At 51.5% G+C, this 27,513-nt stretch overlaps 8 protein-coding genes across 11 annotated transcripts; 5 read left to right on the top strand and 3 right to left on the bottom strand.

Moving 5' to 3' along the window:
- Nucleotides 1-542: 542 nt before the first annotated feature.
- Nucleotides 543-1,428, bottom strand: AAFC00_003165 (uncharacterized protein; the record flags this gene model as incomplete). Of its 2 annotated transcripts, none has more annotated exons than XM_069342603.1 (2): nt 543-957; nt 1,022-1,428. In XM_069342603.1, the coding sequence occupies 2 exons, from the start codon at nt 1,426-1,428 to the stop codon at nt 543-545; spliced, it is 822 nt and encodes a 273-aa protein (XP_069199106.1). The 2 variants fall into 2 exon arrangements, with proteins under 2 accessions (XP_069199106.1, XP_069199107.1); XM_069342602.1 differs by having other exon boundaries at nt 1,022-1,416.
- Nucleotides 1,429-3,254: 1,826 nt separating this feature from the next.
- On the bottom strand, nt 3,255-4,141 carry AAFC00_003164 (uncharacterized protein; the record flags this gene model as incomplete). The annotated part of the gene is made up of 2 exons (XM_069342601.1): nt 3,255-3,878; nt 3,944-4,141. 2 exons carry the CDS (start codon nt 4,139-4,141, stop codon nt 3,255-3,257), a joined length of 822 nt encoding a protein of 273 aa, XP_069199105.1.
- A 998-nt stretch (nt 4,142-5,139) lies between these two features.
- Nucleotides 5,140-7,046, bottom strand: AAFC00_003163 (uncharacterized protein; the record flags this gene model as incomplete). Its single annotated transcript, XM_069342600.1, has 2 exons — nt 5,140-5,481; nt 5,535-7,046. The coding sequence occupies 2 exons, from the start codon at nt 7,044-7,046 to the stop codon at nt 5,140-5,142; spliced, it is 1,854 nt and encodes a 617-aa protein (XP_069199104.1).
- A 2,513-nt stretch (nt 7,047-9,559) lies between these two features.
- Nucleotides 9,560-9,903, top strand: AAFC00_003162 (uncharacterized protein; the record flags this gene model as incomplete). Its single annotated transcript, XM_069342599.1, has 2 exons — nt 9,560-9,816; nt 9,900-9,903. 2 exons carry the CDS (start codon nt 9,560-9,562, stop codon nt 9,901-9,903), a joined length of 261 nt encoding a protein of 86 aa, XP_069199103.1.
- Nucleotides 9,904-9,949: 46 nt separating this feature from the next.
- AAFC00_003161 (uncharacterized protein) lies at nt 9,950-11,345 on the top strand (the record flags this gene model as incomplete). Of its 2 annotated transcripts, none has more annotated exons than XM_069342598.1 (4): nt 9,950-10,158; nt 10,212-10,316; nt 10,382-11,276; nt 11,343-11,345. In XM_069342598.1, 4 exons carry the CDS (start codon nt 9,950-9,952, stop codon nt 11,343-11,345), a joined length of 1,212 nt encoding a protein of 403 aa, XP_069199102.1. The 2 variants fall into 2 exon arrangements, with proteins under 2 accessions (XP_069199102.1, XP_069199101.1); XM_069342597.1 differs by having other exon boundaries at nt 10,379-11,276.
- Nucleotides 11,346-13,755: 2,410 nt separating this feature from the next.
- AAFC00_003160 (uncharacterized protein) lies at nt 13,756-15,390 on the top strand (the record flags this gene model as incomplete). The annotated part of the gene is made up of 3 exons (XM_069342596.1): nt 13,756-13,785; nt 13,939-14,128; nt 14,366-15,390. 3 exons carry the CDS (start codon nt 13,756-13,758, stop codon nt 15,388-15,390), a joined length of 1,245 nt encoding a protein of 414 aa, XP_069199100.1.
- Nucleotides 15,391-16,809: 1,419 nt separating this feature from the next.
- Nucleotides 16,810-18,596, top strand: AAFC00_003159 (uncharacterized protein; the record flags this gene model as incomplete). The annotated part of the gene is made up of 2 exons (XM_069342595.1): nt 16,810-16,866; nt 16,956-18,596. 2 exons carry the CDS (start codon nt 16,810-16,812, stop codon nt 18,594-18,596), a joined length of 1,698 nt encoding a protein of 565 aa, XP_069199099.1.
- A 262-nt stretch (nt 18,597-18,858) lies between these two features.
- On the top strand, nt 18,859-20,812 carry AAFC00_003158 (uncharacterized protein; the record flags this gene model as incomplete). Of its 2 annotated transcripts, none has more annotated exons than XM_069342594.1 (3): nt 18,859-19,157; nt 19,232-20,161; nt 20,773-20,812. In XM_069342594.1, the coding sequence occupies 3 exons, from the start codon at nt 18,859-18,861 to the stop codon at nt 20,810-20,812; spliced, it is 1,269 nt and encodes a 422-aa protein (XP_069199098.1). The 2 variants fall into 2 exon arrangements, with proteins under 2 accessions (XP_069199098.1, XP_069199097.1); XM_069342593.1 differs by having other exon boundaries at nt 19,099-19,157.
- Nucleotides 20,813-27,513: the final 6,701 nt, after the last annotated feature.

Below are 27,513 nucleotides of genomic sequence, written 5' to 3'. Positions count from 1 at the left end.
TTCTTGTCAGTGACAACACGCCTGACGCACTTTATCGGAGCACCGTATTTTCAGGCTATAATGTTACCGCAGCGACAATGAGGCGCCATGTGTTGAAAAGAAGATTGAAGAAGAGAAAACAACTACTACTTGTTCGGCTGGCACCTCCTTGCGCCGTGACCGTACTTGGCCAGTCTGCGCATCTGCATATCGTAACCTAGTATAACGGCCTTGCCTGAAATCCGTATCCCAAACGCCAGTGATCCGAATGTCCGTTCCATGGACAATTTCCGTGCCCATATCTGTCATTGTAACGCCATGCTGAAGCGTCCGCTTCCCCTGGTATATTGCAAACCCTTGATTCCATCCGGGCACTTTTGTGTTAACACCGGCCTACCGATTCCGTCCAGATCCCCTGATCCTTGTAGATGAACCATCTGATGTTGCGACGCGGCAACTGTTTTACATCATTTGTTGCGGTCGTGCGCCTGTGCTGCGACAGCAAAACAGGCATGGCATCGTCGATGGGTTTGACACCCTAAGTGAGTGGTCGAGGTCGTCTCTCATGCAGGTGTAGAGACCATAGGCGCAGGAGAGCTACCGAGGTTGCTCTGAGCCGCGCCATATGCGTCGCCTCCGCTGTTGCTCTGCTCAGAGGGGACTGCGCTGCTTTCCAAGTTCACCTTGGTTTCGCTGGTGCCAGAGCTTTCGCTCTTGACATCGCCGCTGAACGAGTTGTCCTTCGGAGGCGCAGACCACGAGCCAACACTCCATGTGACGCCGGATATGCTCTTCAGCGTGAACCCCTTTCTCTCCCACTTGCGACAGGGCTTGCCAGATCTGTCAAGAGCGCGCAGGCCGGCGTTGATCGCGCCAGTGTTGGCCTTGGGGCCCAGCTTGTGCGCAGTGATGGGCGCCACTCCTCCAAAAGGGCCCTTCTTCGTTGGCTCAGCAGAGCGATCGATGCTGCCATCGGCACTGTTGTTACGGGTCAGCCATGCACGTGGTAAAGACGGCGATCTCCACTTCGCATATCACTTACAGTCTGGGCTTCTTCTTCGGACCAGGCTTACCCCTGGGTTTCGAGGCACTGTCAGAGGGTGGAGCGGATCGCTTTGATCCTGATTTTGGTCCAGGGACTCCCTTTCGCTTGCTTCCAGGTGGGGCGAGAGAGTTGCCATCCTCGGCACCGTCCTCGGTGTTTGCAGGCGCCGGCGACGCATTCGATTCAGTCACTGCGTCGTCCGTGGGAGGGTTGATGACGGGAGTCGAAACTGGAACAGACGAGTCATCTGATGATTCAGGCTTCGAAGAGGGAGCCGAGTCTGATGGAAACCTGGAGAGGAGCTCAGATTTTAAGCGAATGATGACCTTTCTGCTCTGCTTTGATGATGATGATGACTTGGAAGCCGACTTTGACGTTGGAGTGGACGTCATCGTTTTAGACATTTTGTATATAGGAGGATGGATGGGATGAAGATATAAGAGAGGCGATTTTGTTGATGGACAGATCAGACACAGGCTCAGGGTGTAGTAAGATTGCGCCCGTCAGCCCGGGCCTGGCTTTGTTCACGAATTTGAGGGCAGCAGAGGCACGCTTTCACTGAGGTCGGCTGAGACGGATCTGTATGTACTAAAATCGTCGTTGTCGCGGGTGGAGGTGGTGATGATGCTTGAAGTTGACGGTATAGTGGTGCGTGAGGAAGGATGGAAGGGATGGACGGGGAACAACGGATACGGTTGGGTGAAAAGCATTTTGGTGAATTATCTTTAGCCGTCATGGCTGGTAGCGTTTGTGAGTTGATCCAGCCAGAACCGTGTCTTCTCGGAGTTCTCGCGTGATTTAGACCGCAGCGCCTTTTGTGCTGAGCTTGAGAGCGCAGGGGCATCAAACGCGCCAAGAAGGGAAGAAGCAAGATCTCTTTGGCGCAATCCACTTGCAGCAGTTGTACCTTGGGGAAATCACAGAGTGCTCTCTACTAATTATTTCCCTTGCAATTAACACTCATCACTCGAAATTATTATTATTATATTTGCGACTCATGCGGTGCTTATTACAGTACTTCTGTGTACTCGGTGACTGCCTCGCGTTTGACTTTTCACTTGTCGCTGCTGCTTCTCGATACTGTACACTCTAGAACCCACAACTTCCCCCGATTCGCAGTTTTTGGTTCCGCAACTACCTATCGTAGCCGCTGTAAGCAAGTGCAAGCTTCGCTTCTCAGCCCGACAGTTGAGTCCAGGTCTTTCGCATCCGTGCAAGGCGTAGCGACCGCGGCACGAAATAATGACGCGCAACAAAGTCCACCCATGCCCCATGGCTGATTGATTCCTCTTGTTGCACTATCCTGTCTGATTTCATGGCTTACGTTTTCGGTAAATCATTGCCACTAATCTCGCCTCACGACAACTTCCAAGAAGTCTTGGTCGTCCGCTCTCGACTTTCCATGATTCAGTGTTTCTCGCCCCCTCTTTTGGGATGACTTTTCACAAGCAGCTCGCACAGAACATGAACGCTCAAACTGGCGGCCTCATCTGCTCGGCGGTCACGACATCATAAAAAATAAGGCTTGGTCGCCCTACGAGTAATGGCCCTGGTAAGATGTATGCGATCCTCCATCCCGAGTCTTGGCGCATGGTATAGCGAAAAGTACCTCTCACCGTCAGCCAATGATACACGGCTTCTGTAGCCATAACGGTGAGCACGAACTATGGTAGGCAAGCCACATCCTTCAATAATGTTTACTGCACACCTCGAAAAATGCGAACCTGCTAGCAAATCATGTCTCTTAAATTGTCTATGTACACATTTGCTAGAAGAACCCGCGATCAAGGGTGTTGTTCTGTGTGAGGCGCAGGACCGGCCAAACATCGAATAGATGTGTGGTATCGCTGATTATTCACTTGATCGACCCCCAGTCGATCCCTTAGCCCGACCTCTTCGGCGCTATAACTCTCTTCTCTCCCGTCCCCAAACCTCGTTTCGTGACCCAACACGAAGTGCCTCCACTGCTCGAAGCGCACCCGTAGGATCAAGCGTCGCAGGAAGCGACCTGGACGCAGAGGCCACAGAGACAGTTGCCAGGTAGACCAGCTACCAGCAAGACTCTTGTGGCGCCCCGCAAAGGAGTGATTTGTTGAAAGAAAGACAGGCTTTCCAACGACGCTAGGTCATTATGAATTAATGAGTGGAGCAGTCTGCGTTACTGCAATTTTTGAAAACTCTCAGGTTCTTCGAACTCCGGAACACAGCTTTTCCCAGCTACAAATGGCGATCAACGGCGAACGACCATTCCTTGACGATGGGTCGCCTTGGCACGGTATTCACCCTCGCTCTCGCTTGAGCATTCGCTGCTCTGATCACTGTAGCCGCAGCGGCTACCGCCACAGTCAAGCTTGACCCTGTTGCCGGAGCGTGTAATGCCATAACGGTTGCATGTGCAGGATGAGCTTGTGCTGCTGACACTGCTTGGCGAACTGCTGTTGCTGCTGCGCGAGCTAAGGGATGGCACGTCCGAGTCACTGTCGCTGTCACTCTCACTGTCGGATTCATCTGACTCCGAGTCGGATAGTTGCTGGCTCTTCAGTTGCATGGCCAGACGGTCGACGTCTCCCCTGTTGAACTGCTCGGTAGCAATGGCACGAGTCTCGTGCGGCTTAGTAGGCCTCGGGCTCTTGATCTGAGAAGGCGAGAGAGATCTACCCTTGGGAATGCTGGCAGTGCTGACGCGGCGGCTGTGGCCTGAAGAGTGCTTGGTGGATGCAGCTACCGGTGCCGCGGACTTGCTGGACGACGATGACTTGGGAATATCGAGAACATTCAACTTGCGACCAGTTGTAGGTTCAGTGATTGACTCGCGGGCGGGGTCGTGAGAAACGTGGTAACCATCAATGATGTACTTTTCGAGCTAATGTTAGTATACTTTTCATAAGACCAGCGATCTGACATTAGCGATTTACATACATAATACCAGTATCTGCTACCCTTCTTGAGAGTCGCGCCCTGGAATCTGAATGTTCCCTTCCAGCCACCAGGCTTAGGCGAGGTAGGGTCCTTGGAGAGAGGAAGCTGGTTCTTGTAGCCGTCCCAAGAGCCGACCAGATGGACGGTCTTGCAGTTAGACGAGGTCCTGAGGGTGAAGTTGAGCTGAATTGCAGACATGTTGATTGCTTCTCTGATTTCCCTTTCTTTCGATTAAACTCGATATATTGGTTTTGTGATTATGTGAATTTTGAGCAAGAAGAAATTGACTGTCAGTATATTATGTGTCGACCGGCGAACACGATGGAATGGTAAATAAATTGGTGAGTAGGGTATAATTAAGTGTATGGTAATAAGAGGTCAAACAAAAAGACGAGCACCAGGCCCTATTGACAGAATAAAAAATAAAAAAAGGGGAGGGAAAAACCGAACAGACAACTCTTGAATTGACAAAGCTTGCTAAGGAAGGAAAGAATGGAGATGGAAGCCTGGGTTCTATATACTTATGCCTGGTTGGAAACTACATTGCTCACATGTTCAACATCGCACATGCGCGGATTACAAGATAGGCAAGACAGCTGCATAATGCCACTATCGAAAAGTGTGCATGATGCTGGTTGGTAGTGGTGCAGGATCAAGAGAGCGCTTGGAAGAATGCGTGGAGTGGAGCGATGGAGGTGGTTGGAGTCGGCGGTTCGGCGCTTGAGCTCATTGGCCGACTTGTAGCCACAACCTCTTCGATGCCTCGCATGCTTGACTGGCTCGTCGTGAGATCGCCAATCAACGTCAAGAAATACCTTGAATCGTGAGTTAGAGTGTTCCCTTCACACCCGAAAGGAGTTGCATACCATTGCACTTGTGATCTAGTATTGGTGAGCGTCGGCATGATCTCGATGACTAGAAGAACTACCGTGCAGCTCATCACTGTATTCTGGACGAATGAATGACGGTGAACCAATCAACAAGAGCTGCCTACTTATTGCTCGTGGCATGCGTGCATTCTCATGCAGTACCGTGGAGATCCCCAAGACCCACCGGTTCGTACAATACCAAGGCATTGCGATACTATCTTGCGGTGTGAGTGGTGGATGAGCAATCAATGTTGATATTGCCATACAAGGGGGTGGGGGAAAAGGTAATGGTTAGTTGGATCAGAATATCGCATTCCACTCTGACAGTTACTCGAGACTCATGCTTCCTAGCATAAGATTTTCTAATTCCTCCGGACTTAACGTGCTCTTTCTTCGCTTTGGCCTGCCTTTGATCTTGCTTTTCTTAGCCGGACTGCGAAGCTTGCCTATCTCTTCATCAATTGCAATGTCGAATTGAGACGACGCATGTCTGTCTAGATGATCGGCCTGCATGGCTGAAGCGGCACGCTCAGCTTCCAACTGGGCCGCCCGAAGCTTTTCCTTGACCGTCAGCTCCTCGTCCGCGACCTCCAATATCGGCGAGCTTGTCTGGTCGCCAAAGTCCAGATCTGGCTCCGAGAAGAGATCAATATGACTTCGCTTTGGGGACTTCCCAATGGTCAGTCTCATACACTTTCTCCGTTGAAACACGTAGAACTTACTAGCTGCACTTTTCTCTCAGGGCTGCTAAGGTCAGGAGCAGAGTGCTGGCTTCTCAATTCTCTTTTCGAAGCCTCTCTTATTCTGGCATGCGCGTTGTTATCTACTGGTGTGTCTCTACCGTACAACGGGCTGCTCTTAGCCGTATCTGCTGCAAATGCGACTTTGCGAGGCGACTGGATATTGGGGCTCATCTTTCGTAGGTGCCGTTCCTTGCGAGGCTGTTGATGGAAAAGTTCAGGTGGGTCTATGGCCGTGCTCGACTTCTTGCTAGTGCTATTTTGCACGCGGGAAGGTAATGGAGTTGGTAATGCCTGGTCGCTCCCGGCGTAGCTTCGAAGGTCTGACCCTTCGTTGACTTGGTCATATCCACTCTTACGAGGAGAATTGTTGACTTGATGGCTGGCAGGGTTAGACGGTCCCACAGGCGATGCCAGGCCTTCGCTCAAGCCCTCGCCCAGACCTAAGCCTCTCTTCAGATCATCGAGATTGATAGTGTCGCCACCATCCTCCATTTTGGTTCTCCAGGTGTTCATCATGGTGAGCACCTCTTTCCACCTGGCCTCCATCATTTCCCATCCCTCTCGCAGCCTCAAAATCTCTTCGTCGCGTTGCTCAACTTCGTCCATGGAGACAAAGTCGGCGCTGGTCAATACATTACGTAACACTTCCAAGGTGGACTCGACCTCTGTCGCGAGCGCCTCGTACGAGATTGGTGATTCACCGTTCCCATAATCAAGAGTGGCATTGAGGTCGACACCTTGATCCGCATACATGGTGTCATGGTCCTGTGGCGTTTCATCAAGACCCAGCAGATCTTTCATAGTTTGTATTGTCCCACGCAACATGGCGATGAGGCCATCATTCTCGTCGCTTAAGCTCTGGCTCAGTTGGGTGAGGAACTCATTGGTTTCCTGCTTCAGGCTGTATTCGGGATCTTCTATGTTCCTCACAGACATGTTGAACGAGCGTCCAGATCCGGTCGAGCCTCCGGTAATGTTCAACATTGGCGCGACCACACCGCCTTTGTTGCCGCGTTGTTGGCCCTGTAGATGTGTTTTCAACCGTTCGATGTGCAAGTCGCGTTTTCGTATATCATTCGTGCATTGTGTCTTGATGTGCCCAACAGAGGCCTTCAGTTTGGCAAGTTGGTCTTGCAATGTTTTGACGCTGGCTTCCATCCTCCTCATCTCTACCTTCATGTTCCGCGTCTCCGTCTGTGCCTGAACAACACTCCTCTCCTTCTCTCCCACTTGGGACCGTAGTCGATCAAGTTCAGCATCCTTGCGCGTTTCGTCTGTTCGAAGTGTACGAATCGTCAAGGCAACCTGCTCACGGTTCTCCTGGTCGCGGTCTCGTCGAAGAAGCAGGTCATGGACAAGGTTGATGATCTGCGCACGAGTGTCTCGAGTCGGTTTGGCGAAATCCAAAGCCTTACCATTGCGTAGGAGTCCACGAGCTAACAGGAGGTTATTCAGATACGTTGAGGCCGTATGTAGCGTGTCCGAGTCCATGGCGTCGAGTTGGTGCGTTGTATGGAAAGATCATCAATCGTCAACTTGAACGACTTCTGTGTGTGTTGACGTGTATCGGAATACACACTTCCCAGACAGGTAAGCGTGCCAAGCCACACACATTCTGTCGGAGCCCGAGATGACCTCCGGACAATGGTCGAAGCAACCGGATCGCAGCGTGATTGAGATAGAGACACTGCCACGAGCAAGATCGTAATCGGATCCTCCTGCAAACCCATCATCGCTTCGGGCTCCTCACAATTGAAGGGACAACGACAATAAATCTTTTACCAGAATATCCATCCACTATTCAGCCTCATGCTCTTGAGCACGGATCAGCGAGACAGACAAGAAGGCGTCAATATCCTCCGAACACGAACTTAATGTGCGGGAGCCAATCAGCGATCAACTATGTCAGATCATATGGAACTCCGATCTCATCATGCATAGGATCTTATACCTCAGCAGCTTGTACGTGCCTTCCACGACGCTGTGATACGATGTTCCGTCGCAGACGGAGCGTTGCGAATCATTAGAGGTTTGGCTATATCTTGTATAAATTGATTTAGCAATGGCTAGCAATGCTATCTGAGGCTGTCAAGTGTGAGATAATGGTCACAGCTAACTGTGAAGTAATGCAGCTACCAGCCTTCGGTTTTTCGTACTTTCTGTCACACTTTCCGGAATGCTTTAGGTCGTTGTTAAGATCGCGTGAAGAAGTGTTAGAACCGGGTACTTCGTCGTAGAGAGTATGTAGCTGAGGTCAGACCTTTAAAGACGAAGTTCCGAGCAGTTTTGTATGCTTTCACAGTGCATTTATCCTCAAGTTCAAGAGGTCCAAATGAGAACATACCTGACTCACCTTGCGCTTCCCGAGATACGAGGGTGAGAAAGAAACAGCCGTCCCTGCGATCAACTCTAATGTACCTGTCACTGGGGTAGGGTACTAATGTCAGACCAGAGATGCTTGAACTGCATAGTCGCCTGCTACAGCTCTACAGACAGTTGCGACAAGAACGTGAGCTGCGTGAGTGTCTCGCGAGGTTATATATGTGCCTAATACTTGGATGTGAGTACTTCACTAGAAGTACATACAAGGGCCGTGCACATATCGCAGTCAAAGAGCACGCTCACAGCTACAATAAACAACATTACAAGAGAGTCGACGGGGCCTGTCGAAGTCCGCCGACTTGAGTCTTGATATACGATGGTTCGAATAAGACTTTCAAATTGTATCTGTCTCGGGAAGAGACTCGTTTAGTGAGGCGGACCAGGCTTCTGGCAAGTACATTTCTTGGCCAAGGCTAGCGATGGACTGCAAGGCTGACACTGGAGTTAGGGATCCCCGAGAAGCCTTAGTTGAGCTCTGGTCAGCATATGATGATAGGACAAACACAAATATAGGGAACTAGGGGCATAAATGGAGTTTTTAGCAGCTGTGGCTACCTTGCTGTAGGTGATCAGGGGTGGCTTCGCCCGTTGTGACAGATACAGCGGCTGCAGCTGCGCGTACATTAGTGACAAAAAATGGAGACCTCTAAAACTGGTGTACCTGGCTTCGCGGTCTGACCCCTTTTCCCAAAGACCCCTGACCGGAAAGCTGTTTGCCACAGTAAAGTGTACAGTACTGGTGTTGACGTGTCCTCTCTATTGACCGGTGTCTTATGCAACATCCACTGAAGGTCTGATAAGAGTGCTGCAAATTGTCTCGCGTAGAGACTACGCTATCTCAGAAGCACGATAATTCCAGCCGCATCAAGACAAATAGGTTCCATGCAGATTGACCTACAGTAGGCACAAGCAGGTGGTCAATCGACGGACAGCTGCAGCCCGAGGGCCAGGAAAGATATTATAGAGTGGATAGCTGCAACCTACGGAATACCACACGATTGGTCGAGCTGGTGGTGTGCCAAGCTCTTGCCTCATCGCAATCGAGTCTAAGGAGGTAGATCCCGTGTATAGCGTCGAGCTTAAAAATGAGTGTGATTGAATGCACGTGACGACCCCCGCTTGCCTGGTTTGCAAAGCTCACAGAGCCTGAGCTGCGCACACCTTTACCTTACCACGTCCTTGCGCAGACAAAAGCATCATTTTCCTGTGCATAGTTCGCGTTTCTTCGCGTCTCTCGGTGTTTGGGTGATCTCAGTTACTGTCATCTTGGTGAGTTGTGTCCGCTTTCCTTCAAATATCCCAATATCATTTTTCGCCTCCCGCGCATTGGTGGAGCCGCAGTTCCGACAGGTGGATGGCGATACAGCAGATACGTATGCTCGGAGAAGGCTCCCTTGTGTCATCGCGCATCATCTGAGGCAGGGCGCGATCTCATCGCAGGAGCGGCGAGTGCATTCTCGATGCTTGTTCGACCTTCGCGACGCCCGAGATATGCGACATTATTGAGTCGAATCGTGACTCGATGACTCGGGTCGAAGGGGTGCGAAATCGCTTCGAGCAGCAGCTCGGCACCCTCCCAGTGTACCCCTTACTTCAACCAACTTCAACAAACAAATCTTCCCATGACTCTCCAACATACGCTAACCCGTAGCCAAAGAATTCTACAGTCAATTCTCGTCAAATTCGACATTCCTTCGGCGTATAATCGCGATCGCCTTTCCCTCAACTCGGAACTGCACTCTATCGTCAAGCTATTATCGCGCGTTCAAATCCTTGATTGCGCGCCGTCTGTCAAGCTTCATCTCTCGACGTTTTCCGACAAGTCCAAACGATTCACGGTCACGACAAGTAGTTTCAATCTACTTCTTCAATCTCGCTCGTACGTCATTGACTTGGCCTCTGACTTGTTGCTATAACGAATCACCACTCGCTCATTGCTAACCTTCCTCTTCGCGTGGACAGATAAATATTCTCTTCATTGATAATCTTTTCATATCAACACACAACTCAACATGAGCTTCCAACAGTTCGGCGAGTCTTTCCAGGCTCAGCAGCCTAACGACGAATCGGTCGCGCCTGGACCCGCTGGCGCACAGCCTCAGCAGCCACCAATGGGTCAGCCTCTGGACGGTCAGCAAGGCCAGTTCCAGGGTGCTCCCGCTGGTGCCCCAGGTGCCCCAGCCTCCGCCCAGTCTTCTGGCGATGCTAAAACCACCCTCTGGTGCGTGTCGCAAAATGCAAGAGTGTTTGGGATGGGACTGATTCAAATGATAGGATGGGCGAGCTCGAGCCATGGATCGACGAGAACTTTGTGAGAAGTGTTTGGTTCGGCATGGGCTACCAGGTTAACGTTAAGATGATCAGGGACAAATTCTCCGGGTAGGTCTAACACGCGATCCATGGTGCAAAAATGGAAGAGAAGGCACTAATCTCTGGGCCAGAAGTAATGCTGGATATTGTTTCGTTGATTTTGAGAGCCCTGACGCAGCTCAGAAGGCTCTCGCCCTCAACGGATCTCTCATTCCCAACTCGAACCGCCCCTTCAAGCTCAACTGGGCATCTGGAGGTGGCCTTGCCGATCGCAGCCGCGACGACCGTGGTCCCGAGTTCTCTATCTTTGTCGGCGATCTCGGCCCCGAGGTCAACGAATACGTGCTCGTCAGCATCTTCCAGAACCGCTTCCCATCATGCAAATCGGCCAAGATCATGTCAGACCCCATCAGCGGCCTCTCTCGCGGTTACGGTTTCGTGCGCTTCTCCGATGAGGCCGACCAGCAGCGAGCCCTCACCGAGATGCAAGGCGTTTACTGCGGCAACCGTCCCATGCGCATCTCCACCGCGACGCCCAAGAACAAGAACGCAGGCATGGGTCCTGGCGGCGCCATGGGTGGCATGCCCGGTGGACCTATGGGCATGTACGGAATGGGTGCTCCCCCAATGGGCTACTATGGTGCTGCGCCGCAGCCAATGAACCAGTTCACCGATCCGAACAACACGACCGTTTTCGTCGGCGGTCTTTCTGGATATGTGACCGAGGATGAACTCAGATCGTTCTTCCAGGGATTCGGTGAGATCACCTACGTCAAGATCCCCCCCGGCAAGGGCTGCGGTTTCGTACAGTTTGTGCAGCGTCACGCGGCCGAGATGGCCATCAACCAGATGCAGGGCTACCCTATCGGCAACTCTCGCGTGCGTCTCAGCTGGGGTCGCAGCCAGAACAACTCTGGTCCCGCCGGCACTCCCTACCGCCCGGCGCCTCCTCCGCCTGCAGCGTACCCCCAGATGGGCATGCCTGGTATGCCTCCTCAACACCCTTACGGCAACTTTGCGCCAATGAAGGTAGGCAACCACAACCACTCGGCAATGGGCATGGACAACGGCATGGGTGCTGACTATGGGTCACAGTAAACTTCCCTTTATCCTTGAACTGAAGCGGCTTTTTTAGCGGGAGTTGGACATGGAACATGTGACTGGCTGTATCGACGATTTAAACTGCTTACTTGCATGCCCTATTACGACCTCGTTGTTCTTTCCCAACCACCCTTGGCGTCTTTTCTCCTTCTTTTAAAGCAGCACATGCGCGGCAAATCTTCTTCCTACGAATTCCCTGCTCCCGGAATTTGCCTCTTCTTACAAATAACACACAAAAAAAACCCCGAAGGCGAGAAAATCAAAAACCAAAAAAACCCACAATTCTCCAAACATGACGCAATGGCGAAAAGAGGACAGGGAAATGGGCACGACTCCAAAAAAGTTGCTAGTCTTACTAGTCTAGTTTTATCACGACGGTCGGGAAGGCGACTTTTCTTCATAACTTTTTCTTCTTTCAGAGATTCCCATCTGTTTTAGTCATAATTTAAAGTAACATGATGATGACGGGAGGGGGGTGATGAATTTTCATATTCGAGTGGAAGTGAGCAGGAATAGGCGAGGCAGACGAGTGCAACGAGCCTTGGGGGGTAAAGTGTAGCTACTAAGGGGTTCAGAAGGGAGGGAAGGAACGAAGATATTCACTCTTAACCAAAAAGGGCAGAAAGGGAAAAAGGGAGGGAGTGGCGGCACTTTGTCTGAGTTTGCGAATTGCGTGTTAAGTTTTCTATTTCCTTTTCGGTGTCCCCCCCCCCCTTTTTCACCGGGAAATTGTTTTGTTTGCAGTAGACGAAGAAGAAAAGATATCATGGCAACTTCACTCGGATCTTTGTTGTGTCTTCATGGTATAAAGACTAAAAGAGGCCGACTATCGATGCCAATCATATTCGCAGCACCATGTCGTAGCTGATGTCTATTTGCATACTCTCGCAGCTGGTGAGGCTGTTGCGCAGCACAAGATGTGGAAGGGTGGGTAAACAGCGTGTAATAATACATAGAGTATATACAGAAAAGACGAGCGAAGAGAAAATCAACGCTTGACCCAGGCAGGCATCTTGCGGGCCTTGAGCTTGCCAGGCTTTTTCCTCTCGACACGACGAGGATCTCTAGTGACGCAGCCGGCTGTGATGGTGGAAAAGTTAGCAAAAAGATTTGCAAATTGAACGAATACAGGGACTTCTGAGCTTACCTCTTCGCAACGCAGGCTTGAGATCGGGTTCGTGGACCATCAATGCCTTTGAAACAGCCAGCGTCAAAGCCTCGGCCTGGCCGGTGGTGCCGCCGCCCTTGACGATACCCCAGACGTTGTACTTGTCGATTCTGTCGGTGGCCTTGAGGGCCCAGATGGCGCTCTCGCGGTCGTGAAGTCTGCCAAAGGCCTCGGTCAGGGGCTTCCCGTTGATGAGAACTTTTCCCTCGCCCTCGACGAGCTGCACGACGGCGTGGCTGGACTTTCTGCGGCCGACGCCGCGCGCCCTGCCGTACTCGTCCACAAAGACGGGCTTGGGCACGTTAAGGAAGGGCTGCACGTCTCTCATGAACCTCTGGATGGCGTCGGTGACCTCTTGCGGCATCAGGCTCGGGTGGATGTAGTTGAGTCTGTGCAGCAGCTCGACGATCTTCTTGTAGCGTGCGCTCTTGACGGGCTCGCTGTTGAGCGTCTTGTATTGGGCCAGCGTCCTCCATGCGATTCTGGGCGCCTCGCCGGGGGGAGCACGGGCAGAGTCTGGTACTTGCGCACCAGAGTCTCGAGGTGCAGCAGGTCGTCTGTGAATTCGGGCTTGCCGGTGAAGTAGGAGGGTGAGCGCGGCACGAGACGAAGACGGGCTAGAGACTCTGCTCCGTCATCTTTGGAGGCGGCGGGGGTGGTGGTGGCGGCGGCAACAGCAGCAGCAGCATCGGGATCTTGGTTCTGTTTCGAGGAAGCGAAGGCGATTGGAGGTGCGGCGCGGATGGGCTCGTTGGCGGCGGTGGTGGTGGTGGTGGTGGTGCCGGTCGGTGTTGCTAGGAAGCGTCTGGGCTGTTGCTGCTGGAAGGCGAGTCTCGTTCGTGCGGGACTGCGCACGGCGGCAATGGCTTGACGGATGCCTGACCGCATCACTGCCGTCTCCATGACTGGTGATTGTGATTGTGATTGTGATTATAGGTGCTACTGTCTATCAATGGCGTTTGATGATCTTGAGACCAAACTTTCTGAGTTGAGCATGAAGGTAGCCCTAGATCTGTGTCGGCTGTATATCCGGAGCAGTAAAACACCGAAAGCCCTAAGGCAGTAAGGTGTCAACAATTCAAACGGAAATCTCCGTCGTTGCTGCCCGCAAATTGCAAGTGGAAGCTGTAAAATTCCCACGCCGCTTTCCACCTCGTCCACCCCCCTCCCCTCATCAGACGTTTTGTTGTATAACCTCCAAATAGCATCTGTTCTTCTCCCAGTTGCATCTTATACAAAATGTCTTTCGGCAAGCTCTTCACCTACCCGGTATGTCTTTTCACATCTCACTCCTGTGCGGTTTCAAAGCACTTGGCGCCGCCACTCTTTTCTTTCTTCTCTTGGCACAGTCAGAGATCAAGAAACACGAAACACACACACACACACGAGAACGAAAATGCATGACTGACTTGTCACCGACAGGGTAACCCCCGCAGCACTGCCATTCGCGCAGTCGCCAAGGCCAACAACCTCGATCTCGAGATCGTCCAGACCCAGCCTGGCGCTGATGTCTCGACCGACTACCTCAAGCTCAACAAGCTCGGCAAGGTCCCCACCTTCGAGGGTGCTGATGGTTACGTCCTGACCGAGTGCATGGCCATTGCCATCTATCGTACGTCTGCCTCTTTTTGTTCTTTTCTTTTCTCTGTTTCCAGAAACCCACCTTCCTATCGCGCCTCGTACTTGTGCCGCTCCACCTGCAATGATGAGAAGTTTCATTCAAACAGTTATCCCTGTCTGAAGACTATTGTTGAGAATTATTCACACTCTGACATGCATCCTATCCTCTACTATTCATTTTTGTCTCCATGAAAAAGATGCGCGGCCAGGACTGACTCTGCATCTCTAGTCACCTCCCAGAACGAGAAGACCACTCTCCTCGGCAAGACCAAGCAGGACTACGCCGCCATCCTGAGATGGATGTCCTACGGCAACACCGAGATCCTCCCCGCTCTCGCTGGCTGGTTCCGCCCTCTCATCGGCAAGGACCCCTACAACAAGAAGTCTGTCGAGGACAAGAAGACCGCTGCCCTCAAGGCCGTCAAGGTCCTCGACGACCACCTCCTCGTCAACACCTACCTCGTCAGCGAGCGTCTCACTCTTGCCGATCTTTTCGTCACTGGCCTGATCGCCCGTGGCTTTGAGTACTTCTTCGACAAGGCCTGGAGAAGCGAGCACCCCAACGTCTCCCGTTGGTACGAGACCGTCTACAACCAGCCCATCTACTCCGACGTCGCCGAGAAGTTCACTCTCATCGACCAGGCCATCCCCAACCAGCCCCCCAAGAAGGAGGCCGCCCCCAAGGCTGAGAAGCCCAAGGCTGCCCCCAAGCCCGCCGCCGCCGCCGCCGCCGACGACGACGAGGAGCCTGCCCCTGCCCCCAAGCCCAAGCACCCTCTCGAGGCTCTTCCCCGCGCCACCTTCGTCCTTGACGACCTCAAGCGCAAGTACTCCAACGAGGAGACCCGCGAGGTCGCCCTTCCCTGGTTCTGGGAGAACACCAACTTCGAGGAGTACTCTCTCTTCCGTTGCGACTTCAAGTACAACGATGAGCTCACCATGCCCTTCATGAGCGCCAACCAGATCGGCGGTTTCTTCGCCCGTCTCGAGGCTTCTCGTAAGTACATCTTCGGATGCATGTCCGTCTACGGCGTGACCAACGACAGCATCATGCGTGGTGCTTTCCTCGTCCGCGGCCAGGAGGCTCTCCCCGCCTTCGACGTCGCCCCCGACTACGAGTCCTACGAGTTCACCAAGCTCGACCCCACCAAGGCCGAGGACAAGGAGTTTGTCAACGACATGTGGTCCTGGGACAAGCCCATCGAGGTCGACGGTAAGACCTACGAGTGGTCCGACGGCAAGGTTTTCAAGTAGAGGGAGACTTCGCCGCGCCTTGATGATGATGATCGAGTTTCAGATATGCTCGAGTCCTGTGACCGACAGAAAAAGGGTTCCAGGCCTCGAGTGATACGAGCAATGCTTAATAGAGACGAGTTCGCATAAAGCATGTGCATGTGCTACGCAACACCAAAATATATCCCATTACCTACCGCTTGCTTTTGATATATATATACACATCCACCGTGACATGACATGTATGATCGAGGTCTGATGAGTGCAATATTCCAGAATGGATTGTGGCAAGGCATCAAGGGCTAGACACGCCATAGCGGCCGGGCCAAGCGCTCGGTGTCTGGGAGCACTATCCGACATCACCTTATCTGCACTGAATGAATCGACCCCCGCGCTGAGACGGAGCCGCAGGGCTGTCTCCTGCTTCGCCTCGTGTCTTGCCCATTGTTGATGATCAGCACGCTCCTCTGCATGTCTTGACTCAGAAACTGAATGAACAATAGGGTAAAAATCAGATTGCAAGATGTTGAGAACCGAGCTGGCTCAGTAGCGGAAAACGCTGCTGATAATGTCTCACGTTGCTGAGAGTACCCGCTCCTCATCGCTAGTTGCCCATGGACCATAGACAGAATGGGGCGACCAACGCTTGATATGATATCGGCTTGCCCTACGGCGGGATCTGCGAGCCGCCAGCTGCACATCACTGGGCTTCCGTCTAGACTTGCGTCCGTCTCCCAGCTTTTCGCCAATTTGGGGATCATGTGCGCTATTGACAATAATAACAGCATAGTAGTCCAGATGCGAGGCTGATCTCTCTGTGTCTCTCCCTGCCTACAAGTATCTCTTTTTCCTGTACCCACATGTCTGAACACATGGCCTGCGACAATCTCTCAACCTTCCAGCGAAAGCGAAGCACTTGAGGCCTCCGCAATAGATTCACTTCACCCCGGGAATTTTGGTCTCTGCTCCTCCGTGTTCGATCAGCGCCTTGCATGCCTAGCTGCTGGTACTTGTACAAGGGCGCCACAACATTCCACACACACACACACTGCCTCTCACTCCCTCCCCTTTGTCTACCGTGGTGCAACGCTCTAGCATTCGCTTGCGAGGGACACACGCAGTTGAAGCCATTTCCTGTCTCGTCAATGTCAATACCAATTACGGGCTGGTACCTCCATCATCGCAGCGCACGGGCTTCGAGACAATAACAACGGCGACAAGTGTAGGACAAACATAGAATCTATATATTGCAAGAAGCAGACGGGCAGCGCGAACTGGTTTCTGGGGACGACTGGAATCTAAGGGGATTGGAAAGACAAGACTTCATTAGCGAACTTACGCAACCTATCCGCAGTGAGACTTCTTTGCGATCATTGCACGAGACCCATCTCCTTTGTCTTGTTGGCCCGAATATTCGGCCGAGGGCAGAGCGCGGCCTAAATGAAAGGCAGGCATGAGACACGGGAGAAGGCAGCAGCTATCCAGGTCATCTGTCTAGTGAGTGCCACACAGCTCGAACAGCTGATTCAGCCTGACTTTATTCCTTATGGACATGGCCTCGTACTGACAAACTTGCGTCTGTGAAGGGTTCTGGAGGTGGGCCTAGCGAAGACAATGTTACCGGACTACTTGTTCGCTCTATAGCCACCAATTGGGCGCGGGGATCTCTGCTGGCTGTGGATGCTGGATCGCACATGGCAGCCATCACGCGCATCCTCGAACATGACATGCCCTTGGTGTCGGAGACTCCAGATGTGGAGATGGAGGTGCGGGCGGAAGTGCAGCCAGAGGACTCTTCACCCCTGTCCTCGTCACCGCCCAGCTCCAGGGACACACCTCCACCCCCTCCGATACCCACGATATTGGAGGCTGGCCCTTTCGCAGGCCTGCCTCTGCCCAATGCTTCCGCGCGCGCGAATGCGGCACACATCGTGCGAAACCACGTGTCAACCTACCTGATCACTCATCCACATCTCGACCACTTGTCAGGCTTCGCCATCAACACGGCGTCATTCCACGCGACGTCACGGCCCAAGAAGCTTGCCGCCATGCCCTTCACCGTGGACGCTATAAAGAGACACATCTTCAACGATGTGATTTGGCCGAACCTGACGGACGAGGACGGTGGGGTGGGCTTTGTCACCTTTCAGCGGCTGAAAGAGGGTGGTGATGTCATGGTTGGCGAGGGCGAGGGTAGGGGCTACATTGAAGTGTGCGAAGGACTGGGAGTCAAGGGGTTCAAGATCAGTCACGGTCACTGTGCACGCAGCGATTCGTCGGCCATGCAACCGCACCGCAGCTCTCTGGGCAACACATCGGACACCAACTATGCAGGTGTACACACTCCCGGTGGATCTGTGGAGACGAAGAGGTCGACGTCTTTCAGTCTTCTTGGGGATCGAGGCGGCTACATGTCTCCAAACCCAGGCGGCCAGCTAGCACAAGGCTTCGTCAACGAGGTACCTCCGAGTTCCATCGTAGACAGCACGGTTTATTTCATCCGGGACGATGCCACATCGAGAGAGATTCTCATATTCGGCGACGTCGAGCCAGACAGTGTGTCATCTGCGCCTCGGCTGAATAATATCTGGCGGGAGGCAGCGCCCAAGATCGCCTCCGGGGTTCTGGTCGGTATGTTCATAGAGTGTTCCTATGACGACAGCCAACCTGACGCCGTGCTGTTCGGACACATGGCGCCGCGGCACATTGTGGCAGAGCTGCAAGCGCTCTCAGAGCTGGTCAAGGACGAGAAGGTGATCAGAGCACAAGAAAAGGCACGAAGGAAACGGAAACGCAGTGCACATTATAGCTCTCTACCGGAGCCGTCTAGTCTGAGCGAAGCGATTGAGAAGAAGCGTAGCAGAAGCATAGCTGTCGGACGGAGCCCTGGCACTCCGCTGCGGCGCAGTAGTCAACCTCTCGGGGTGCCCGAGGAGTCGGCGGTGCCCAGTCCCATGAGTCTGCCGCAGTCCAAGGGTGTTGAGTTCTCATTCGACGCACCCTCTGTCGACGCAACCTCCGTCGATGCAATCTCTGTCGAGGCGCCGCTTACAGGTCTGCGCGTGGTCATTATACACGTCAAGGACACGCTCAAGGACGGACCGCACGTCTCCGAACGGATCCTGAGTCAACTGAATGACCACGCAGCCGCACTGGAGGAAGGCGGATGGGGCAAGCTGGGTTGTGAATTTATCATTAGCGAGAGCGGCGGCGACTACATGTTTTGATGGATTGGAGAAACAAGCAGATATCTGCATGACATCAGGGGAAGATCCACGGTGGTGTTCGGGAGTCAGGAGATTCTGTCATCTCCATGGGGTAAATATGGAAGGGGAAACTCGGATGGGCCACTGGGAGGCGCGGGGGTCTTTTGTTTCGACGGCGATGGAAGGAAACACCCTCTCGATCATGACCATCCTTTTAGAACATACATTTGCTTCTGCTTCACGTGATAATCTATAAAGAAAAACCGCTTGCAGAAAGCAAGCGATGAATACGGCCATTGCCCACTCGATAGTGACAGCAGCAGCAGTGTTCACAAAACCGGTCAGTGCGGCAGCGGTGAGATTTCCGCGAGCAGCAACAGCGACAGCGACAGCGACAGCCCTGCCCCGCCATCATCAAAGTCAACGAGGGGCGACGACTCTTTTCGCCATCGAGAATAAAGCATTGTTTCATTCTTGTCGTCAACTCAACATCAATCAGAAAAGTATCGACACACGTAACAAAATGGGCAAATACGAGATTCTTGCGCTGGAGAACCCTCTCCTCGACATTCAGGCTGTCGGGTGAGTTTTTTTTATTCTTCTCCTTCGGGATATTTCCCATCCCAGCAACTGACCCTGGTGGCTCTCACCCAAAGTGACCAGGCCCTGCTCGACAAATATGGCCTCAAGCCCAACGACGCCATCCTGGCAGAAGAGAAGCACATGGGAATCTACGAGGACCTGATCAACCGAAAGGCCGACTTCAACGCCGGCGGCGCTGCCCAGAACACTGCCAGAGGTGCACAGTACATCCTGCCCGAGGACTCTGTTGTCTTCGTTGGCTGCGTGGGAAAGGACAAGTACGCCGATCTGCTCGTCGAGGCCAACAAGAAGGTCGGTCTCCACACTGTCTACCGTGTCGACGAGGAGCAGCCCACCGGTCGTTGCGGAGTCGTCATCACCGGCCACGACAGGTCCATGTGCACCGACCTCGCCGCCGCAAACTGCTACAAGGTCGAGCACCTCAAGGAGAACTGGGACTTGGTCAAGCAGGCCAAGCTTTATTTTGTCGGCGGATACCACCTTACCGTCTCTGTCCCTGCCATCATGGCTCTCGCCGAGGAGGCAGCAAAGGAGAACAAGATTTTCATGCTCTCTCTCTCCGCCCCCTTCATTCCCCAGTTCTTCAAGGACCAGCTCGACCAGACTGCTCCCTACTGGGACTACGTAGTCGGCAATGAGACCGAGGCTCGTTCTTACGCCGCTTCTCACGACCTCAACACCGAGGACATCCCCACCATCGCCCGTCACTTGGCCCAATTGCCCAAGGCAAACTCTCAGCGCAAGAGAACCGTCATCATCACCCAAGGCACTGACCCTACCGTTGTAGCTGTCCAGGACGAGGACAAGGTTCACGAGTTCCCCGTTCACGCCATCGACAAAAGCGAAATCGCCGACACCACTGGTGCTGGTGATGCTTTCGCTGGTGGCTTCGTTGCCGGTGTCGCAAAGGGCGAGAGCCTCAAGACCTGCGTCGACATGGGACAGTGGTTGGCCCACTTGAGCATCAAGGAGCTCGGTCCTGCGTAAGTCATCTTCTTTTTTCTTTTCGTTCCTTCTTTTCCCTTTCGTCCGCCTTGGTCATCCACTTCTTCCTGCATCGCATCAGTGGCATTCAGCAGGGTTCATCTCTGGCTCCTTCAACTCGAGCAATCGACCGAGCATTGAACTCGAGCTGTGATGAGCCCCACATCTTTGCCAACCTTCTTAGCGCACATGCAAGCAAGAGAAAACAAGATTACTCTGAGCAAAGGTGCAGGTACTCTTGGGTCAAGCTTGCTGTGCCCAGAAAGGGCTTAGTGCTGCAAGCATGGTGTCGCACCCCGCCTCCCCGATGTTTCTCCCCTAAACAGAAGTCGCGTCCCACATCAACCACATTTGACAAACACCCACCCGCCTTTCTCGCCGACCCTGCTTATGTCGCTCCCCATCGAATCCCTGCCTTGTTCATCTTTTCTTGCTTTGCATCTCACCCTGCTTTTCCGTTATCTCCGTACACGATCAGGTCCTGCGTCAAGTCGATTCTATTGTCCTCATGCTCTCGACATCGACGATCGACGCAGTTGATTGTCTTCTTTCTTTTTCTTGCCTCTCAGAAAAGGCTAACATTTGGAATCTTGTTTCCCTTGTGCTGCAGGTATCCGTTCCCTAAGCAAACCTACTCTGCTACCAACTAAAAAGGGAAAACACATGTCATGGGAAAAAGTATGATGTCCTCACTACTGCCAAACCACAAAATTGTCCGACGGGCATATTTATGGTAGGATTAGAATGGGGGTTTCCCGATTGGTTTTAATGCCGACTCAGAGACCATGTACAGGCAACAGAACGGTTCTTCAACAAGGCCGACAACCAAGAATGGGGGAGGAACGAATCGCATAGCAGAGGAAAAGGAAAAACGAAAACTAGATTTGTGTGATGGAGGAAAGACGAGAGTCTTTCTTCTGTCTTTTATGATTGTCATGCCATCGTCAGGAAAAATCAAAAGCATCTTCAACATGATGGAATGAGAGGAAAGTCGGTTTCTCCCCGTCTCTCACGGAACACAACAAGCGGTGTTCACCTTTTTTTTTAATATATATGTTTCGAATGAGAAAAGAGCAATAGAGAATTTGCATTGCTTGTCTTGATCCTCTGTCCTTTCCTCCTCTCTTCCACTTTGAGAACTCAGTCATCTATATGGCAGCCTGTCCTAATATGCCCAGTAGGAGAGAAAGTGTACCTCTTAGTCAAGAATGTCGCTCAAGTGAGCTTCCAAACCCATTGCATCCCTCTATTTCTAGAAGACGTACTATCATCACCACTTCACAGCAGCCACGGCACTTCAAAACATGGTGATATGAAGTTTGCCTGCAGTATAATGCAATTTCTCATTCCTGTGTACTCTCGCAAGACCGTCTACTCAACAAGTACACCTTGCCTCGAGCCTACGCTTGGATAAAAGATGGAGGAATCGAGGATATGGAACAACGGGCATAAAAAGAACACTCAAAGTGCAGATGACAAGAAGAACAAGAGAGAAGCGAGACACAGTATAGAGACCGATGTGACTGTGAATTGAGTGTAAATGAGATCAAGAGAGTAGGAAGGTATAGAAAGGAATAAGAAACAGGGAGTGAAGTAGTGACCGGGTATGATGAAAGTGAGAGTGCGAGATAAGTGAACAAAGTGAAATGAGACAGAGTGCGTGTATGTAGAGATATATTCGAATCAAAGAATTAAGTGAGAAACAAAGTGAAAGGTATGTACATGAATAAAGGAGCAGAAAAGTGAACAGCGAGTTCAGAGAGATAATAAGAGAAAGAGTAGAAAGGGATTAATCACAAGAAATTGCACATGAAAGAGCAGGAAGTGAACAGGGAAAGAACAGAGAGAGGACAGAAAGTAGAGCCGGTCGAAAGCAAAGACAGCAAGTGCAGCGCGTCGGACAAGACGGTAGAATATCAAATAGGTCTCGAGGAAGGTGGCAAAGTGGTGTGTGTCTCTTCAGAGAGTGTCACCAATAGTGCCTACCTAGGTAGATTAACCCGATTTCTGTGCTCGTTGCGGATACCACCAGATGAGACCTGCATGCTATAGTGGAATAGGTAGGTGATTGTAGTAATCTGAGCTGATAGAGACAAGGGAGGCAGAGGAGAGAAAAGAAAATGAAGGCGAAGAACGCCGGGGGGGTGTAGAAGGCAGGAACCCAGTCCACCAGTATGGAAAATGGTCGCTGATGAGACTTGTGCTGTGAACGGATGCTGCACGTTTCGGCACTTCGCTACTCGAGGAGATCGTAGGAAATATACAACGGGAGCGCGGAGTCCAGAATGGCAATCGCAGTGACAGAACCTTGTTCTCGATACAAGACTAGTTGCTTCGACCGATGGAGCGCGGGAATAAGAAGAGAGAGGCCAAGATACTCACGCAAGAGTGATACAACTAATCACATCTTCTAATGCTGCCATGTGTACTCTCAGGGCAAAGGCAAGAGGGCACGGTGGTGCTGGCAATGTCACGGTCCGCCTTGCCAAAGGTATAGTTTACACTGTTGTTGTCAGGTCTCCCGAATCGAGACCAATTGCATCGGCACTCTGTGAAGTGCAAGCGAGGACTGGTCCTCTCCAAGGAAAGTAAGGATCTTTGGACCTGATTCGGCAAAGCACAAGATGTCGAACAATAGAGGCGCAATCCTTCGGCCAACTTGATCGTCACAAGGACATCAATATCCTGATCATCACGACCAGTCGCATATTCTCAAAGGACGCGACAACATAGATGCGATGCATCCAAAATATATCGGCTCACTTGACCCGTCAAATGCCGAAGGTACGACGCACATATACACACAAAGCTTAGCCACCGCCATGCGCCATATCAGCGCAGTGTTGATGATCCTGCCCTGATCGATTAAAAAGAACAAGGCAGAAGACGTGCCGGAGAAGCTGGGAATTTAGTAATAGCACATCATAGCTGCGTTGAGTCTAGCTTCACGATGGGTTTCAAGTGTCGGATTCTACAGCGATCATCGTATCGTCGAGAGAGCGGAAAGAAGGCCGCTGGGAGGTGTTTGGTCCGGTCCAAAGAGCCAAATCATTCTAACTGAAAACCCCTGCTTCAGCGATACTGGTTCGAACGCACGAGAGCAACAGTTTTACTGCATACCGCGGCGATTGTAATGTGCTCCACTCACTATTTGGCGGACTTACCTCCGACAACCTTCTTACGTACCTTGGGCACATGCATATGTCATTGAAAAAGTGTAAGTCGCAATGATGGCGAAGCAAATACTGCATTCGCAAATTCGGTGTTTCACGCAACATGCGCAACATGCGCATCGTACGTATGGCACTGTCGATGAATAGGGTTTGTGGCCATGTTCTGCATGGTAAAAAGTGCAGATCCTCCATGGTGCCACTTATACGACCCTGAGTACTCTATCCTTGTCAAAGCTGATCGAGATCGAATATTACAGTACCTTGACAACTGAACAGTAGTAGAAGGTGATAAGTGCCAACAGTACTTTACCCTACGCTACCGCATAGCCATTTAGTGCGCGGGGGTGGGGGTTTCCTGGATGTCACTTCGTTGATCTGTGCGAAGGTTCCCGGCGAGACTAAGCCTTCTCCAACGACACCCCGATGACATGCTTCCTGGTACGTTGTTTGACAGTGCTTGTACATGGATTACATTACGAGCATATAGGGAGGGTGCTTGTGGTTAGTGGCTGAACGTCATCAACTGCACTAAGACCATGGTACAGTAGATCTGCAATCCATGTTACATAAGGTACCTGTGCTTAAGAAATTTCCCACTCGTCAGATCCACATCTGATAACCTGCATAGAAGCTATGGCACCATCGTAAGATGAGGACAGCAATCTATCTTGCTTGACGGGGGTCGTCACTGAGAACAACATAACCATACACGCACAAGAAGGCCAGGGACTCGTGCGGTTCGGTTTGAGGACAGCGCCACAACAATTCAGCTTGGTTTGTGGCGTTCTGAGCCGCAATATTGTCTTATGCATAATAGAAATTGAGCAGCAGGCTCCTGCACGGAAACATCTACGACAAAGTCTGTGCTGCAGAGATCTTGCAGATCCAAAGCTGCCAATGTGCCTTACACTTAAGTCTGGTTGCTATGAGTCGTACGCAGTACCAGTTTTCACCTCCCGCCATCTAGGCCTGATATCACAATCACGTTTTTGCAAAAGCCCATCGTAAAAGTACGAAAGTACCTATGCAGGTACATTCGCAAGGAACGCTACCTTACCTTAGAGGACATGCCATCTCATCACTGGCCCATAGGTCTGCAATATTTACCGGGAGCCTGGGTGCCTTCTCACGCCAGGACATGAGAGGTTTGAAGCTCAGATCAGATATATAAGGGGTTCATCAGCCACGGCAGGAGGCAAACAGCCTTTGATGACCCAGCTAGGTTGATCTACGTTAATAATCGGTCAAGCGGTTGTTTGATTCTCGCAGCTCCCGCATTCTTATGGACGGTCTTCTTAAGGGCAGCAACACTGGCGTCTAGCTTGAAGAGACTCGTTGTAACATCTACCAAATTGATGCTCAAGAATTTAGGCTGATCGGACAGATCGTCGCACCCCGTCTCTGGCCTTTCCAAGTCGACAGGGTTTCGCAAGAAGGAAAGTTCGTGGAATACGGCAGTTCACTTATTCAGAATTGCCTTGACGATCCTACTACATAGCCCTATTACAGCACATCGTTCTTCCACCTATCCATTACAATGAAGGGTCACAAGAACAATCTGTTACTTGCCAGACACATCTAGGTTTTCTAGTAGAACGTGCTGAGTTGTGTGGAAGTACCCCTTAACCATGCAACCTCCTACACTGTTGATTGTGATTGTATTGCTTCATCGTAGACATGATTTCGTCATCGAGTCCTGATACAATTTCATGTAAGATATCGGTCGTCTAAGTGACACTAATGGGTAGAGCGACAAGCAGGTCAACCCAATTCGGAGGCATGATCTGCTGCACGCGGACCTATACAGGTCATCCGTGTCTAAAATACTGTCAGAACTTGTGCAGCCATTGTGCCCAAGTCTGTAAGACTTGATCAATCACTGCTGCGGTCCATTCCAAAATGTGTTGGCCTGGATCTTGTACTCAGTTAGACCTCGAGCAACTCGAGCTCTAAACGCTCGTGGACATACTTACTAGGCCAGTCTCTTGAAGACATCAATCTCTATAGCCATCTTTTGACGTCTGGGTGCATAATACTTCAACCTAATACTGTATGTGAAGCATTCGCGGCTTGTACTTCTGTTTGATCGGGAGTAATGGGTTCTCGATCAGAGTCCGAAACACCGATCAATTATAGCGATATGATCCTGATTCTCCTCTCTGAACTAGATCACACAGTTCCTGGCGCAATCTTAAAAGCCATGTCATCTCAGAAGAATATCTGGCCTGTAGGATTTGATTATCATGACAGAGATGCATGCACCATGCAAGGTAAGTCTGGTTTCACCAACGGGTCCGGGCCTTCCTCGGAAGTCGCTCAATCCCTTGGAACGATGGACTGGTATGGCCCCCCTCCACAATTCAGTCTATCCTTGCTCTGAATGAGGTCCTGCGTGAGGTAATGATTGACCCTACTTGGGGCAATGTACCGACGGTGCCTTGCATTTTACCTTTGACTTTGCCAAACGGGCCTTCCCGCTTCGTATAGCCGGATCAGCACGTCCGGCACATTTTCTGTATCACTTCTCTATTCTCAGCCTTGACGGCATATGTCCGTTGTACAATCCATACGACGGCCGATGGGAAGAGTCCGGGTCTTCTTGGCATCCTGCTATGTACTCATCCGGAATGGACGACTCTGAAACATGGAAGCTGACGCACTTCCCCGAGCACACAGCACTCTATCAAACGGCTTGTGAACCTTGACCACACACCAGTATTTTAGTGTCCCAGGGTGAACGCATGCCTAGTGTTGACCGGCATGTCTTCTCTCGATCACACAAAATCCTCGAGCTCAAACCTTCCCAAGACGGTTCAATTCAAGTGTTGGCCTTAGCGACGACCATGTTAAGATTGCCCCACTACTGTGCATGAACTGTACTTTCGAGCTGTCATCCCTATCAATCGTGTTGTCACTGATACTCATCCTCGGACATTGGACCAAGCTCTTAGAGAAAGCATAGACCTGTCATGTGCCGTCAGACATACCTAGGAGTTTGGCGGTTCCTTGGTGAATGCCATGAACGATTCACGGGCAGATCTACAGTACTGTATCAGGCTTGCCTTACGAAAGACGGCTTGCTCACATTACATCCAGTCCTCGTCGGTATCGGACACTAAAGCACGGTTGTCGCTGTGCGGCCTCTACTACACTAACCCTGTGCCGGGAATGTCCAATGGCGATGCGGCGAGCCATCAAGCTACCGAGCTTCGCCGCTAGTGATGGCTTTCTCACCAGTCAGCGTCTTCTAGCATACCGATTCTGTGTAAACACGATCTGTATTCTCGTTGACGATTTTTGGGGACACAAGGATGAGGGTCTTAGTCCTACCTGCCTAGACGCCATTTCCATCTTCTCCCAGTAACCAAATAGAGCCTCGGCCTGCATCGAAGCAAGAGCAATCTGGTCATGCACCCCGTAGATGCAGTATCCACTTTCGCCTCTCAGGGAGCCTATCATCGCTTTTCAGGTTCGACGAGACGAGACCCTGCCTTAGGACTCATCTGATAGTCAACAACAAATGCCTTACATCTGCAATCATACTGACTTTGTCAAATCGTCCTTATCCGCAACCTTCTGCATGTCAACAACCCAAGTCCGGCCCAGAAACTCCAGCCGGTCAGGTACGCTTGCGGCACATAGACCGCTACCAGTACTACTTGGTCATAAATAAACGGCTCTCGCCGTCATAATAGGAAAGAACATATTAGGAAGATCAGATCTACTGTAACTCGAGCTTGCAGACACGGCACCTTTTACGAATCCGTAAATGTATGTTGATGGCCTTGTATCTCTTGCCCTCGCTCCATGTGCTCCATACATCTATAGGAGAGAGGCGCATATGCCTGCGAAAACAATCTTGCTAATGGTATATTTATACTAGTAACTGGAGTCTTTGATAGTGTTGTCTTTTCTCCCTCCAATAGCAGACCAGCGAACGCGCCAATCGTCTTCCAGCCCGATCCATTGAGTCCAATTGCAACTCGTTCATGCAATTGCATTCATCACCAAGCACTACCAGCATTTTGGAAAGCCAGGTCTCAGTAGGTCCTGCACGTTGACAATCACAGTGCCTCCTTGCATACCAAGACACAATTCGCCAGGGTTAAGCTTTCACATGTCCGCTAAAGCATAGCGACTGTCCACAAGTCAGAAGTGAGCATCGCTATCGACTGGAG

The sequence above is a fragment of the Neodothiora populina genome, assembly GCF_041146345.1.
Source record: "Neodothiora populina strain CPC 39397 chromosome Unknown canker_contig_15, whole genome shotgun sequence".
Classification (NCBI taxonomy): domain Eukaryota; kingdom Fungi; phylum Ascomycota; class Dothideomycetes; order Dothideales; family Dothioraceae; genus Neodothiora; species Neodothiora populina.
This window is presented reverse-complemented; position numbering and strand designations above follow the sequence as displayed.